The sequence below is a fragment of the Lepidochelys kempii genome, chromosome 1, assembly GCF_965140285.1.
Source record: "Lepidochelys kempii isolate rLepKem1 chromosome 1, rLepKem1.hap1, whole genome shotgun sequence".
In the NCBI taxonomy this organism is placed as follows: Eukaryota; Metazoa; Chordata; order Testudines; family Cheloniidae; genus Lepidochelys; species Lepidochelys kempii.
Window position 1 is genome coordinate 51,353,471 of NC_136380.1, and position 12,788 is coordinate 51,366,258.

Consider the following 12,788-nt stretch of genomic DNA (forward strand, 5'->3'; position numbering starts at 1 on the left):
AAGAGAGGCCCACTGTGCAGTCCAGGCCTGGAAGGAGACAAAACAAACTGGGCCTCTGACAATGCTGATACACTGCCCTGTTTTATTTTATATACGTTCTTATACTGCTCTCATTACCATGGTATTTGAGTGCCTTCCAATGATGCATTAAGCAATGTGACTAACCTCTATAGTGTGGTTTGTTCCTTCTCTCATCCTCTCCCCAATGGGAAAATTGTGTATGTGTTGTCATGTGTTGTTGTGGTAGGATTTTGGTTGAGGGGTTGTTTGTGTGTGTTTGTTTAAATGTACACACAGCTTAGTGTTTGTTAGACAAGGCAAGATTGCATAATTGCAGGAGCAGATGTTGAGGTTTGTAATGGTCCTTAATTCCTATGTGAGTTTGTCCCACAGTCTCAGACTACATGCCAAGAAAGTTCAGAGTCCTGCACAGATTAGCTTTACCCTTACAGTAGGAAGTTCCATTATGGAGGAGGAGTGGAATTATTGGACACAGTCTGTGACCCAGACCTTCAGATTATCTTTTAGGTAGGCTAGACTCAGGCCATCGAGTACTTAGGACCGAGACCTTAAACATGTCTAAGCATTCTATGGGAAGCCAGCATAGTATATTTTCATAGGCAACTAGAGCATTAGTCATGGATGCTGCTATGTGAGAGCTTAGCATCAACAAACGCTGCTTCTCTTCACATAGATGAGGAGGAGAAAGGGAGCCGTAACCATGCCGGGACTCCTGCAATAGATACTGTAGGGTGGTAGTGGTGAAGACTGTTGTTCAGCAGAGGGAGAAACTGAATGGTCCTGGGACTTGTGGTAAGACCCCAGTCTTGTGTGAAATCAAGAGCTCCTGGCCCACTTTGCAAACAAAATAATCAAAAACAGAGAGCCTTGAAGACACAAGAAATGGCATCTGACCTCTGTCTTGATGAAATTTGGACTGAACATACAATTCAAAGCCATAGAGACTGAAGAACATGTATTCTTCTATCTTTGAAAAGTGACCGCTGACCCAGATGGCCAACATTTAGTGAGGGACACCTGGCCACTTATTAAGTAAGACTTATGTTTCTAGTACTTGTATGTCTCCATCACCGTAGTGTTAGAGCATCTTCCAGGCTTTCGTGGATCTACCCTCACGACATCCCTATGAGTTAGGGCAGTATCACATGTTTACAAATGGTGAACTGAAGCACAGAGAGATGGTTCAAAGCCCAGGTAGGAAATCTATTTACAGAGGCAGGGAACCCAGATCTCCTGAGCTGCCAGTCAGTCTGTTAACCACATGACTATCTTTTCTCTTGCTTTCAAAGAAGGCATCAATTCATGTGCACTGCATCCTGATCAGACAATCATTTTCTCTTAGCTGATATCTGAGCTCTTTCCCACTTCTTAGCGAGCAAAAGGCCCAATTTTGATTGCCCACCATAGAATGTGTGTTCCCAGCTACCTTCTTAAAAATTCTCACGGAAAATCCTACCAGGCAAAGAAGTTAAGTCACACAGATCTAAAGGCATACAAGGTAGAAACATGCCCTTCCCACTCTCATTATCCCACAGATTATAGATATTCTCAGATGACCTGTCACAAAAAAACATGAAGGATAGATTTTCAACACCAAAAGCAGAAAATATTTACAGATATGGAGAGAGAAAGGCACAACCAATACTTTAAATTCCTGTACCTTCTCTGTGGAACTATCTTGGCCTATTTTTACAGAAATAATCATGCATGTCTGAAATGGCTACTCTAGTCTCCAGCTTTCAACAGTCACATTCAGATGGCACACAGCACCCTTTCTCAGAATGTGGCACAGTACTGCACAGGAAATCTGACTCTCCACTGACAACTCTGACACATGATGGCCCTGGATATTAAAGGATAGCTAAGAGCCCCTGGGATGCTACTAACAGGTTGATACTACTATCAAGTTTGTTGACCCTATGGTCAGTGTCGTTGAAAGAGAGGGGTCTGTCACCCACATTTATTCAAGCTTGGTACTAATGAAACCAACTCTTGATGCAACCTATCTCTCCAGTACTACCCAGTGTCTAATCTTCTGTTTCTAAGCAAGATGACTGAGAACTTAGCAAATCACTATCTGCAAGTGCATGTGACACCTGTCAGCATTCCCAGTTGAGTTTTAGGTTTAAATGAGGCACAGACACAGCACAGGCCACACTGCTTAATGACTTCTGTTGGACATAGACAGTAAACAAACATCCATTCTAATTGTATTTGACTTTCTGCGTTAGACTTAGTATACATAGGGTTTCCTAAAGGTCTATTCTCTTCTGTATCCTACTCAACCTCGAAGTCAAACCATTGGAAGGAGGCCTTTTTAAAAACATACCAACCCAAAGAGTCCTTTGAGACTATTGTAGTTTGATTAAAAATCCTTCTCCTTTTTTGTCAGCAGACCAGAAGGGTGAATTCCCCAACCAGAAAGTTGGGCTGTCCTGAATAAAAACAAATTCTGAGGTGAAATATCTTAAGTATTTTTTTTGTAAGGGGAGGTGAAATATTGGTCTATAAGTTAACCTTGGACCTCATTTACTTAATAAATGAGAATCAGAGATCTATCTACCCTTTCTTCTTAAAACACACTTTTTTTCTGAAAGAATCTTCTCAGGTTTACTGAGAAATCCTTACTAAAAGCACTTTCTGAAGTTCAGAACTGTAGCCAGGAAGCTGACATATTACCCTAAATAGCTACATTCTTTTGTTCTTTTATTTCAGTACTACAATATTATGCCTATTTTAGTTGAAAAATGAAGTGCATGTGTTCAGAAAAAAAAAGCATGTGGGTATAATAAAAATGATAAGCATCTTTTTTTTTCTTTTTCTTGCATTTAAAAATCCCTTCTGTTTCAGATTTGTTCTTCACTTTCTAGTTTTGTTATGAAGCAGGGGCCACAGAAATAGTCTTTTTATAAAATGAAGAGAGAGACATTAAAAGTAGACAGATTTCATTTCTGCCAGACAGAGACCTCTTGTTAAGAAAAGCAGTATTTAAATGTCCCTTTGGTATATTCCTTTTTTTATTTTGAACTGCATATATCAGGACATTTAGTTACAGGTAGGATGAAGACAAATACTGTCTTCAGATGTGATGAATATGTACTTGTATCAGTACAATAATCACTGCTTGTATATGGGCTATACGTTCTTTTTTTTAAAAAGTTTATAAAGTCTTAATACTGCAACAAGCTTTTTTTAATTTATAAATTTTAAATTTAGAAATTTAATTTTAAATGAATAAAGTTAAGTATATTATATACACTGTGGGCTTGAGTCTTCACTGTCTTGCACATTGTGTTTTCAGTTTACTCCTTGGCACTGTTGAGAGCAAAGTGGATATAAAACACCACCTCAAGTATGAGTGCAGAACTCTGATTGGTACACTTACACTGCTTTTGATAGGTATAGTTGACTGCACCAGGTGCAGGGCAGTGGAGAATCAGGTCCTATATTCATATATTCTCTATAATAACTGTAATTTTGATGGCTTTGATAAGACCATATAATGGCATCTATTCAATTTCAGTTTCATCTAAGATTGTACAGATGTGCACTAGCAGTATATACTGCATTGCCACAATAATTGCAGTATTTGCACTTATAAAGCAATTTGAAAATTCAAAGTGCTATAAATTATTAGACCTCACAACATCCTTGTGAAAGAGGAGATATTTCCATTTTACAGGTGTTGCAAGTAAAACAGAGATTAATTGAGATTCTTATGACCATACAGTGGCAGGACCTGGATTAGAATTTGGAAGTTCCTAGCTCTCAATTTCATGCTTGGTCAACTAGACCGCATTATCCCATAAAAGTTAAGAAAATATTTAGGTATAATTATTCCTAGTTTGCTTTACTCTTCACTAAAAAAGTTAGTGGTGACCATCTACTCAAAACAATTAATATTAACAGCAAGGGAGAACGAACCAAAATAGGGAAAGAACTGGTTAAAGAATATTTAGATAAGCTAGATGTATTCAACTCATCAGGGCCTGATGAAATTCATCCTAAGGTACTTAAGGAACTAACTGAAGCAATCTCGGAACCATTTGTAATTATCTCATGAGGAATGGATGAAATCCTAGAGGACTGGAGAAGGGCTAATATAGTACCTGTCTTTAAAAAGGTGAACAAAAGGACCTGGGGAATTACAGATCAGTCATCCTAGCTTTGGATACTAGGACATATACTGGAACAAATTATTAAACAATCACTTTGTAAGAACCTAAAGGACAGTAGGGGTTATAAGGAATAGCCAGCGTGGATTTGTCAAGAACAAATCAAGCCAAACCAACCTAATTTCCTTCTTTGACAGAGTTACTGTCCTAATGGATAGGGGAGAAGCAGTAAACATGATATATCTTGATTTTAGTAAGGCTTTTAGCACAGTTCCATGTGATATTCTCATAAGAAAACTAGGGAAATGCACTCTAGATTAAATTGCCTTCACTATAAGGCAGGTGCACAACTTGTTGAAAAACTACTCAAAGAGTAGTTATCAATGGTTTACTGTCAAACTGGGAGAGCGTATCTAGCGGGGTCCCATGGGTCTGGTACCATTCAGTATTTTCACTTGTACTTGAATAATGGAGTGTAGAATGTATATAAAATTTGTAGTTGACACAAAGATGGGGGTGGAGGGTTGCAATCACTTTAGAGAACAGGATTAGAATTCAAAATGACCTTGACAAATTGGATAAGTAGTCTGGAATCAACAAGATGAAATTCAATAAAGATAAGTGTAAAGTACTTCCTTTAGGAAGGAAAAATCAAATGCACAACTACAAAATGAGGAAAAACTCCTCATTACTCCTGTTATTACTCCTGAAGAAGATCTGGGGGTTGTAGTGGATCACAAATTCAACACAAGTCAACAATGTGATGCTGTTATAAGAAAGGTTAATATCATTCTGGGGTATATTAACAGCAGAGTCATACGTAAGACATGGGAGGTAATTGTTCTGCTCTATTCGGCACTGTGAGGCCTCAGCTGAAGCAGTCTGGATGTCACACTATAGAAAAAATGTAGATAAATTGGAAAGAGTCCAAAGGAGAGCAACAAAAAATGATAAAAGGTTTTAAAAAACCTGACCTAGAAGGAAAGTTTAACAAAAAACAGGACATGTTTAGTCTTGAGAAAAGAAGGCTGAGCGGGGAGCTGATAACTCTTCAAAGAGGACCTGTTCTCTATGATTGTTAAATTATTGATCAATCATTCTGCTCGTGTACTGAATGTAGAAGTAGTAGTAATGTGCTTAATCTGCAGCAAAGGAGATTTACTTTCTATGTTAGGAAAAGTTTTCCTAACATAAGGGTAGTTAAACTCTGGAATAGATTTCTAAGAGAAGTTTTGGAATTCCCATCACTGGAGGTTTTTAAGAACAAGTTGGACAAATACCTCTCAGGGACGATCTAAATTTACTTGGTCCTGCCTCAGCACAAGGGTCATGGACTTGATGACTTTTCAAGACCACTTCCAGCCCTACATTTGTATGATCCTTCGTGTATTTTTTATCAAAAGCGGTTAAAAAAAAACAAACAAAACCCCTGCGTCACTTCTTTGTGGTGTTGGATTAACTTGACGTTTCTTTCTCTGCAGGAGTGTTGTCGTACCTGTAAAGAAACCGCCTCCAGGCAGCCTAGCTGTTACCACAGTTGGAGCTGCCAGTGCTGGAGGTGTTCTGCCACCGGGTACTACACCAAACATATTTGCTGCTACACCAAAAAGTATGATTAATACAACAGGTATCGTCCTTAAATATTTTTGTGAACCTCATCTTTTTCTTTTTGTCTTTTTTTTTTCCCTTCAGTTGTCTCCTTTCTATTCTTACTATACCTTTTTTAAAAATAAAAACCTTGAAAGCTCAATTATATCTTTTTGTCCTCTATGAAGGATATAATTTCCTCTTGCTGTATGTGTATTCTCACCATTATTGTTTAAGAAAATTATTCCACCTTATATAGATGAAGATATAGTCCTAATGATGTCTTAGAAACATAGAGAATTACAACAGAAATGAATGAGTTTCCCCAGTGCCTCCTCTCTCCTGTGATAGCATATTTGTAGGGGATATACACACTTAATGCTAGTAGATATTCCCTATTTAACACCCCAATAAGGTAAAAACCCTACTACGGTGCTGCTAATATACCCTAGAGTGGAACAGGTTTTATATTCCTTCTTGACCCCAAATCTATATATTAGTATTTGTGAATAAAAGTCATAAGGCCTTTCAATGAATACCCAGCGATGTTAACATGGATCATTCTTCACGTAACAGTTTAATTTCACCTTAGAGATAACCTATAAAGGTTTAAAAAGAGAGGTAGGGGCTTGTTTGTTTCCTTATAGTTAGGGTTGCCAACTTTCTATTTGCAGAAACTGAATGCCCTTGCCCTTCCTTGCCAATTCCCTGAGGCCTTGCTCCTGCCCTACCCCTTCTCCGAGGCCCCACCCCCACACACTCCATCCCCCCCTCACTACATTGCTTGCTCTCCCCCACCCTCTCTCATTTGCTCCTTTTCCCGCACTTGGGCCAGGGGGTTGGATTGCAAGAGGGGGTGTGGGCTCCAGCTGGGGGTGTGGGCTCTGGAGTGAGGCCGGGGATGAGCAGTTTGGGGTGCAGGAGGGGGTTCCGGGCTCGGACAGGGGAGTGGGGCTTTAATTTTTATTTGTTACATTAGAAGTTCAGAGGCTGCCTACCCTGGAAGAAACTATGAATGACTGGAGACTGAGTAGGATTATATCATATCACAGAGATCAGAGCAATGAAATAGAGTTGAGAGAGGAAGTTATTCTTACTTATAGATATAGGTATTGGACAGTGTTTGTTTATAACAATGCACCTAAACACTTGAGAGTTAGTTCAAAGATATAACATTCCTCAACTTAAGTCAAGAGTTGATAAAAATAAAATCTTTTTAGCTTGGGGGGAGAGAGCTGGGGAATGGGGCAGCAGAAATCTTCCCAGCCTTCTTTCTGCTTCATAAAATAAAATAGGAAATACACTATTTTTTTTCCTTTGCAGGTCACCTTTAACTCTCACTAACAGGACTTTGCCAGTAGAAATGTTAGTTAATCTTTTGAGAAAAAAATCTGCTTTATAAATTAATTAAGTTAACACTTTTGTAAACAGTTCTATTTGTTTACCTGTTTCTGTTTAGTTCAAGTTCTGTTTGTTTTAGGTATCCATATACAGTCCTATATTGACATTTTTTCCCCAAATGATATTTTAGGCCTCAGACCTTCATTCTTCACATCATAACTTTAAACACTCCATACCTTAAATCAACTGAGTAGCTCTTCTTTGTACAGTGATTGCTATTAAGAAAGCACAATGATTCCAAGTACAGCACAGGAAAATACTGCGGTATCAGATGCCACAGTGTGTTGACTGTGGGTAAATGTTAGTTTTTCATAGTTATCCCTGCACCTTCTATGTTTTCTTTTTATCATACCCATTTTTGTCTAAGCAGGCTATGCATAGCAGATTTTTGGGAAAATAGTGACTGGAAATTATTTCAGCAAATTTTACCAATTTAATTCCTCAGAACTACAAATGTACTGAGGTTCTTAACTCACCTTTGGGTAAGGAAGTTCATTGCTATTTTGGGCTTGTTCCTTTTTTTCTAAAGCTTTTTATGCCTGAATTCACCTGAATGAACATTTATTCTAGCTCTCCGATCTCAGGAAATGGTTTAAAAGCTGTTCTTTGCCCCCCTCCATTTCCAAAAGGTATAACTTAATTTCCATGTTTTAAAAAGCGTATATGTGGCAATAATAAATTGCAAATCAGAAGCTGTTGGATATATCTGACGCATTGAAAATATAAACATATTCATCACAGTGTTGCTTACATTGAGAGTCAAGTTATGATGGTTTTTGTTTTTGTTTGCTTTGGGGTTTTGTGGGGGAGGGGTTTGCTTTGTTTTTGTGATTGGATTAGCTGAAGTGTGGGATTTACAGTTCAGATGATTCAGTCATATTATATCTGCAATAATTAATATAATGAATTATATGGTTCTGTTCTTAAGGCATGTTTGCCCAAAGTATCCAGATGCTGTCCAGTTTATGTACTTGCTGTGGTGTTTAAAAATCCCTTGGTAAAAAGCCAGTGAAACAAATACTACATTGTAAAATGAACTAAGCAATAGTTTACTGAGGTGGGAAAAATTCTATTCAGTCATTTAGAGACTCTAGATGTCCCCCACATCCTCTCTTTCTTGTAGTTTTTACCATATGCCACAAATGTCACATGGATATAACTTCATCTTAGAAAAGTATTCTGTGCTAAGGTCCTTAGGACAATTATTTAAAAAAACAAAATACAAAAATAAGCTGTCACATTCCAAATCATCGTATCACAGTCAACAGCCCATTGTTATCACCACTGTCACAGGACAAGCTTCGATTTTAGAACTTTATTAGTATGTCTAAAGTGCACCGTTTTGGGGACAGGTTTTAGTACCTTGACTCCTGTCTGTGTGTACCCCATGCACTCCTATCACTCTTAGATTAGATCTCTGGGCACAGCCATCCTGTTTCCCAACTGTCTTAACTGGACATGCCCAACTGGGTTTGACATCTGCAAGCCCTTTTCCTCTGGGAGCCTGTGACAGTGGCTAATTATAGTGTATATTATATTGTAAGTTCCTTTCATCCCAGTTACATTTACCTCTGGGTTGGGAGAGACAGTCTGCTTACTGCAGTTTCTGTGTTTGTGTTAGCATCTCCTTCCTATACAGCTTCTGACAATCCACCTCCTTTTTTTTTTAAAAAAAAGGAATACTTGAGACTTAGACTTAGAGACTAACAAATTTATTTGAGTGTAAGCTTTTGTGAGCTACAGCTCACTTCATCGGATGCATGCAGTGGAAAATACAGTGGGGAGATTTATATACACAGAGAACATGAAACAATGGGTGTTACCATACACACTGTAACAAGAGAGTGATCAGATAAGGTCCACTAACCCAGGAATCTATCCTTGCAACAAAGCCTGTTGCCAGCTGTGTCCACATATCTATTCAGGGGACACCATCATAGGGCCTAATCACATCAGCCACACTATCAGAGGCTCGTTCACTTGCACATCTACCAATGTGATATATGCCATCATGTGCCAGCAATGGCCCTCTGCCATGTACATTGGCCAAACTGGACAGTCCCTATGTAAAAAGAATAAATGGACACAAATCAGACGTCAAGAATTATAACATTCAAAAACTAGTCGGAGAATACTTCAATCTCTCTGGTCACTCTATTACAGACCTAAAAGTGGCAATTCTTCAACAAAAAATACTTCAAAAACAGATTCCAATGAGAGACTGCTGAATTGGAATTAATTAGCAAACTGGATACAATTAACTTAGGCTTGGATAAAGACTGGAAGTGGATGTGTCATTACACAAAGTAAAACTATTTCCCCATGTTTATTCCCCCCCACACACACACACATACTGTTCCTCACACCTTCTTGTCAACTGCTGGAAATGGCCCACCTTGATTATCACTACAAAAGGTTTTCCCTCCCCCCTTCCCCTCCCCCGCCAGTCTCCTGCTGGTAAGAGCTCACCTTACCTGATCACTCTTCTTACAGTGTGTACAGTAACACCCATTGTTTCAAGTTCTCTGTGTATATAAATCTCCCCACTGTATTTTCCACTACATGCATCCGATGAAGTGAGCTGTAGCTCACGAAAGCTTATGCTCAAATAAATTGGTTAGTCTCTAAGGTGACACAAGTCCTCCTTTTCTTTTTGCAGATACAGACTAACACGGCTGCTACTCTGAAACCTTCTTTTTTTAGGGCAACATCTTTTAGGATTTTAATATCCCCTTTGATCCTAAACTGGAAAAAAGTAAACCTTTCCAGCTTGGTTGGAGTCAGGTAGGGATGTTCCCCAATTAATAGCTTCCCCATTGTTTCCTCAAGGGCCATTGGTATTCTCTCTTGTTTAGTTTCCTCCAGTATAATCTTTTTTGAGTTATGGCATTGCAGTCAGGCAAGAGAATACCAAGTAGGTAAACTGAGGTGCATATAGGATGACCAGATAGCAAGTGTGAAAAAATCAGGACAGGGTATAGAGGGGATGTAATAGGGTCCTATATAAGAAAAAGCTCCTAATATCAGGACGTCTAGTCACCCTAGGTGTATGTGATACTTATTTTTAAAAAAAGAAAATATACATAACTTTCATTCTCTACTCAAAATGATAATGAATATGGCTTTATCATTCTGATGATGGTTTGTCTCATACAATATTTTAGCATGTGGAATTTATTTTTAGGATCATTGAGAACAAGAGGTAAGACTCATTTTTATTTTTTATTTTTCTCCAGAACTGCTATTTAATGTTTGTAAAAGGGCTTTTGAGAATGAAAAATGCTATATAAAATACTAACATTAATTGCAGAGTTAATCACTGATCTGTAAAAATAATTAAAAAGGCAGTGAAATTAGAAGGCAGGAACATTTTTGTTTTGAACTTTTTTTAAAATTATGTATATTTCAGTGACTGAGTCCTTACTTATTTTCAGGCCATTTCATTTTATGTTACAGTGTACTTTGATCTGTGGTTTCCGTTCATTTTTATGTAAAAATACATTCTAATTTGTAACATACAGCTATCTAATTTAGCAGTAGACATAACTTAATTGTATATATGCAGAGCAATATCAAAAACATATAGCCATAGTAAATAATTCTGTTATTTATATGTTAAAGCGCTTTTATTTTTTTTTAATTGATAAGATTTATTACTTATTTTAAAAAAGACTGTCATGACAGGAAATACCATGGTATTTAAAATCTTTTAAATTTTTATTTTTCAAACTGAAATAAAATCTAAATTTATTTTGGCTACAGGTGCAGTGGATTCAGGATCTTCCTCTTCCTCTTCATCCTCTAGCTTTGTGAATGGTGCTACCAGTAAAAACCTTCCAGCTGTACAGACTGTTGCTCCAATGCCAGAGGATTCAGCTGAAAACATGAGGTGAGCATACTTTATAATTTTATTTTAGTTGTCTTTCTTGTGGCACAACAAAATCACTCACAGGCAATAACCAAAATAATGCAAAAATGAAATTTATAAAATATCCTGGGAGGATGCAAAATAGTTATTAAAATAACTGAAAAATACTGCTAGCCTTCAAGTCAGTTCAATTTTATGTATGTATTTATTTTATTATTTTCTAGATGTGGCTTAACAATTAATCACAACACTGCAGTAGTGTTTTAAGTGGTGATGTTTTACAACATTTAATATGGTTAATAAGAAAATTCCGTACAAAACTTCTAAAAGAGCCCACATTGGCAAGTAGAAACAGAAACCTTTGCAGAGCAAACAAATTAATTACTGTATAATAGAAGGGATAAAACCAGTCTTTGAAGTGCTCAGACACCAAACTATGTCAATCTTATAATTAAAGATGATCTTCTAAGGAGTTTGTTTTTAAACCATTGCAACCAGTGCAAAAGTCATAATGTTTTCCTCTAGCACATTAGAAACAATACTGTTGCAATGCTTATTAAGAAACGCTTTGGATCCAGAATATATCCTAGAACTTTACTTTTAACTAGAACTCTGTTCCAGCAGTTATGTTCTGATTAGAGCTGGTTGAAAAATTTCCAGTGCAACAGTGTTCCATCAGAAAATGCAGTTTCATCATAATAGAAACCTGTCAGAGGTATGTGTCAATTCCAATAAAATTTTCCACAGTTAAAAGATAAACAAGTTATTTTGAATTGATCATTTCATGTGATAATGGAATGTTTTGTTTCAATTATGTCAAAATGTTTTGTTTTGATTCGTAGTGTTTCAAGTTTGATATATGAAAATATCTATTTTAATACTGTAGTTATATTCTATTGAATATATTTCTTTAATATTCTGTATTTTGCCTCATTGAAATGAAACATGTTTCCTTGTCAAAATGAAGTGTTTTGACATTAGTGAAACAAAGCAATTTGATGCTATTGAAACAAAGTTTTGGGTTTTATTACTCTAAAATGTTTGTAATTTCCTTCCTGTGGGAAATTTCAAAAAATAGACTTTTCATTCTCATTTGGAATGAAAATAAATTTCAAAATGTCGGAATTTCCCATGGAACAGAAATTCCATGTTCTGACCAGCACCAGTTCTAATGCTGCAGCTTTAAAACTGTTGGTATAACTGAAAAAAAGAAGAGAAGCATCTTTGTCACCACTTCAAAGCATTGGCTCCATGGCCCCTACTTCCATCTATGTGCCAATTCTGAATGATAGTAGAGCTTGCTAGCCATATTTTCCTTTAATTCTATAATTGATTCCTCTGGGATTGTCCTGTCTTTTTTCACCACTTATATGGTTTGCCATAATAAAAACATTGTGCAAAGCAGTGAGTGGAGGGAGAGCCAGTGCAGCAGGCAGGCCAACTGACATAAACTGACTGACTGTCTGGCTATGCCGAAAGAATGACAAGAGACATTAGATATGAGTTTAATTAGGCCACAACTTTATTATTAGATGTCTGGGACTAACTTGGTGGATAAAATGTGCAGTGCAGGTGAAACCCCCCACAATTCACCGGGGTGGGGGAGGGGGTGAGTGCTTTTTTTTAGGACCCCCCCCCACACACACCCCTTTCCGTTTATGTCCCTCCAGCAGATCCACTGCCGCGACTCTCCAATTCCAGCCAATTCCGGGAGGGGGGATCTTACCGACCACCCCCGCTCGTAGGAGGGGTTAAGGTGGACTATAATGATGGGGGGTTAGTTCTCTGCTGTACCA

At 37.6% G+C, this 12,788-nt stretch overlaps 1 protein-coding gene across 6 annotated transcripts in view; it reads left to right on the forward strand.

Moving 5' to 3' along the window:
- Positions 1-12,788, forward strand: part of NBEA (neurobeachin) — an 848,497-nt gene that overhangs the window by 390,270 nt on the left and 445,439 nt on the right. For 5 of the 6 annotated variants that reach the window (XM_073341812.2, XM_073341823.2, XM_073341854.2 and 2 more), the window contains 2 exons: positions 5,618-5,763; positions 10,887-11,013. In XM_073341812.2, the coding sequence (XP_073197913.1) occupies positions 5,618-5,763; positions 10,887-11,013 (273 nt within the window). The remainder of the gene's footprint in view (positions 1-5,617; positions 5,764-10,886; positions 11,014-12,788) is intronic. The other variant, XM_073341834.2, reaches the window with a different exon arrangement.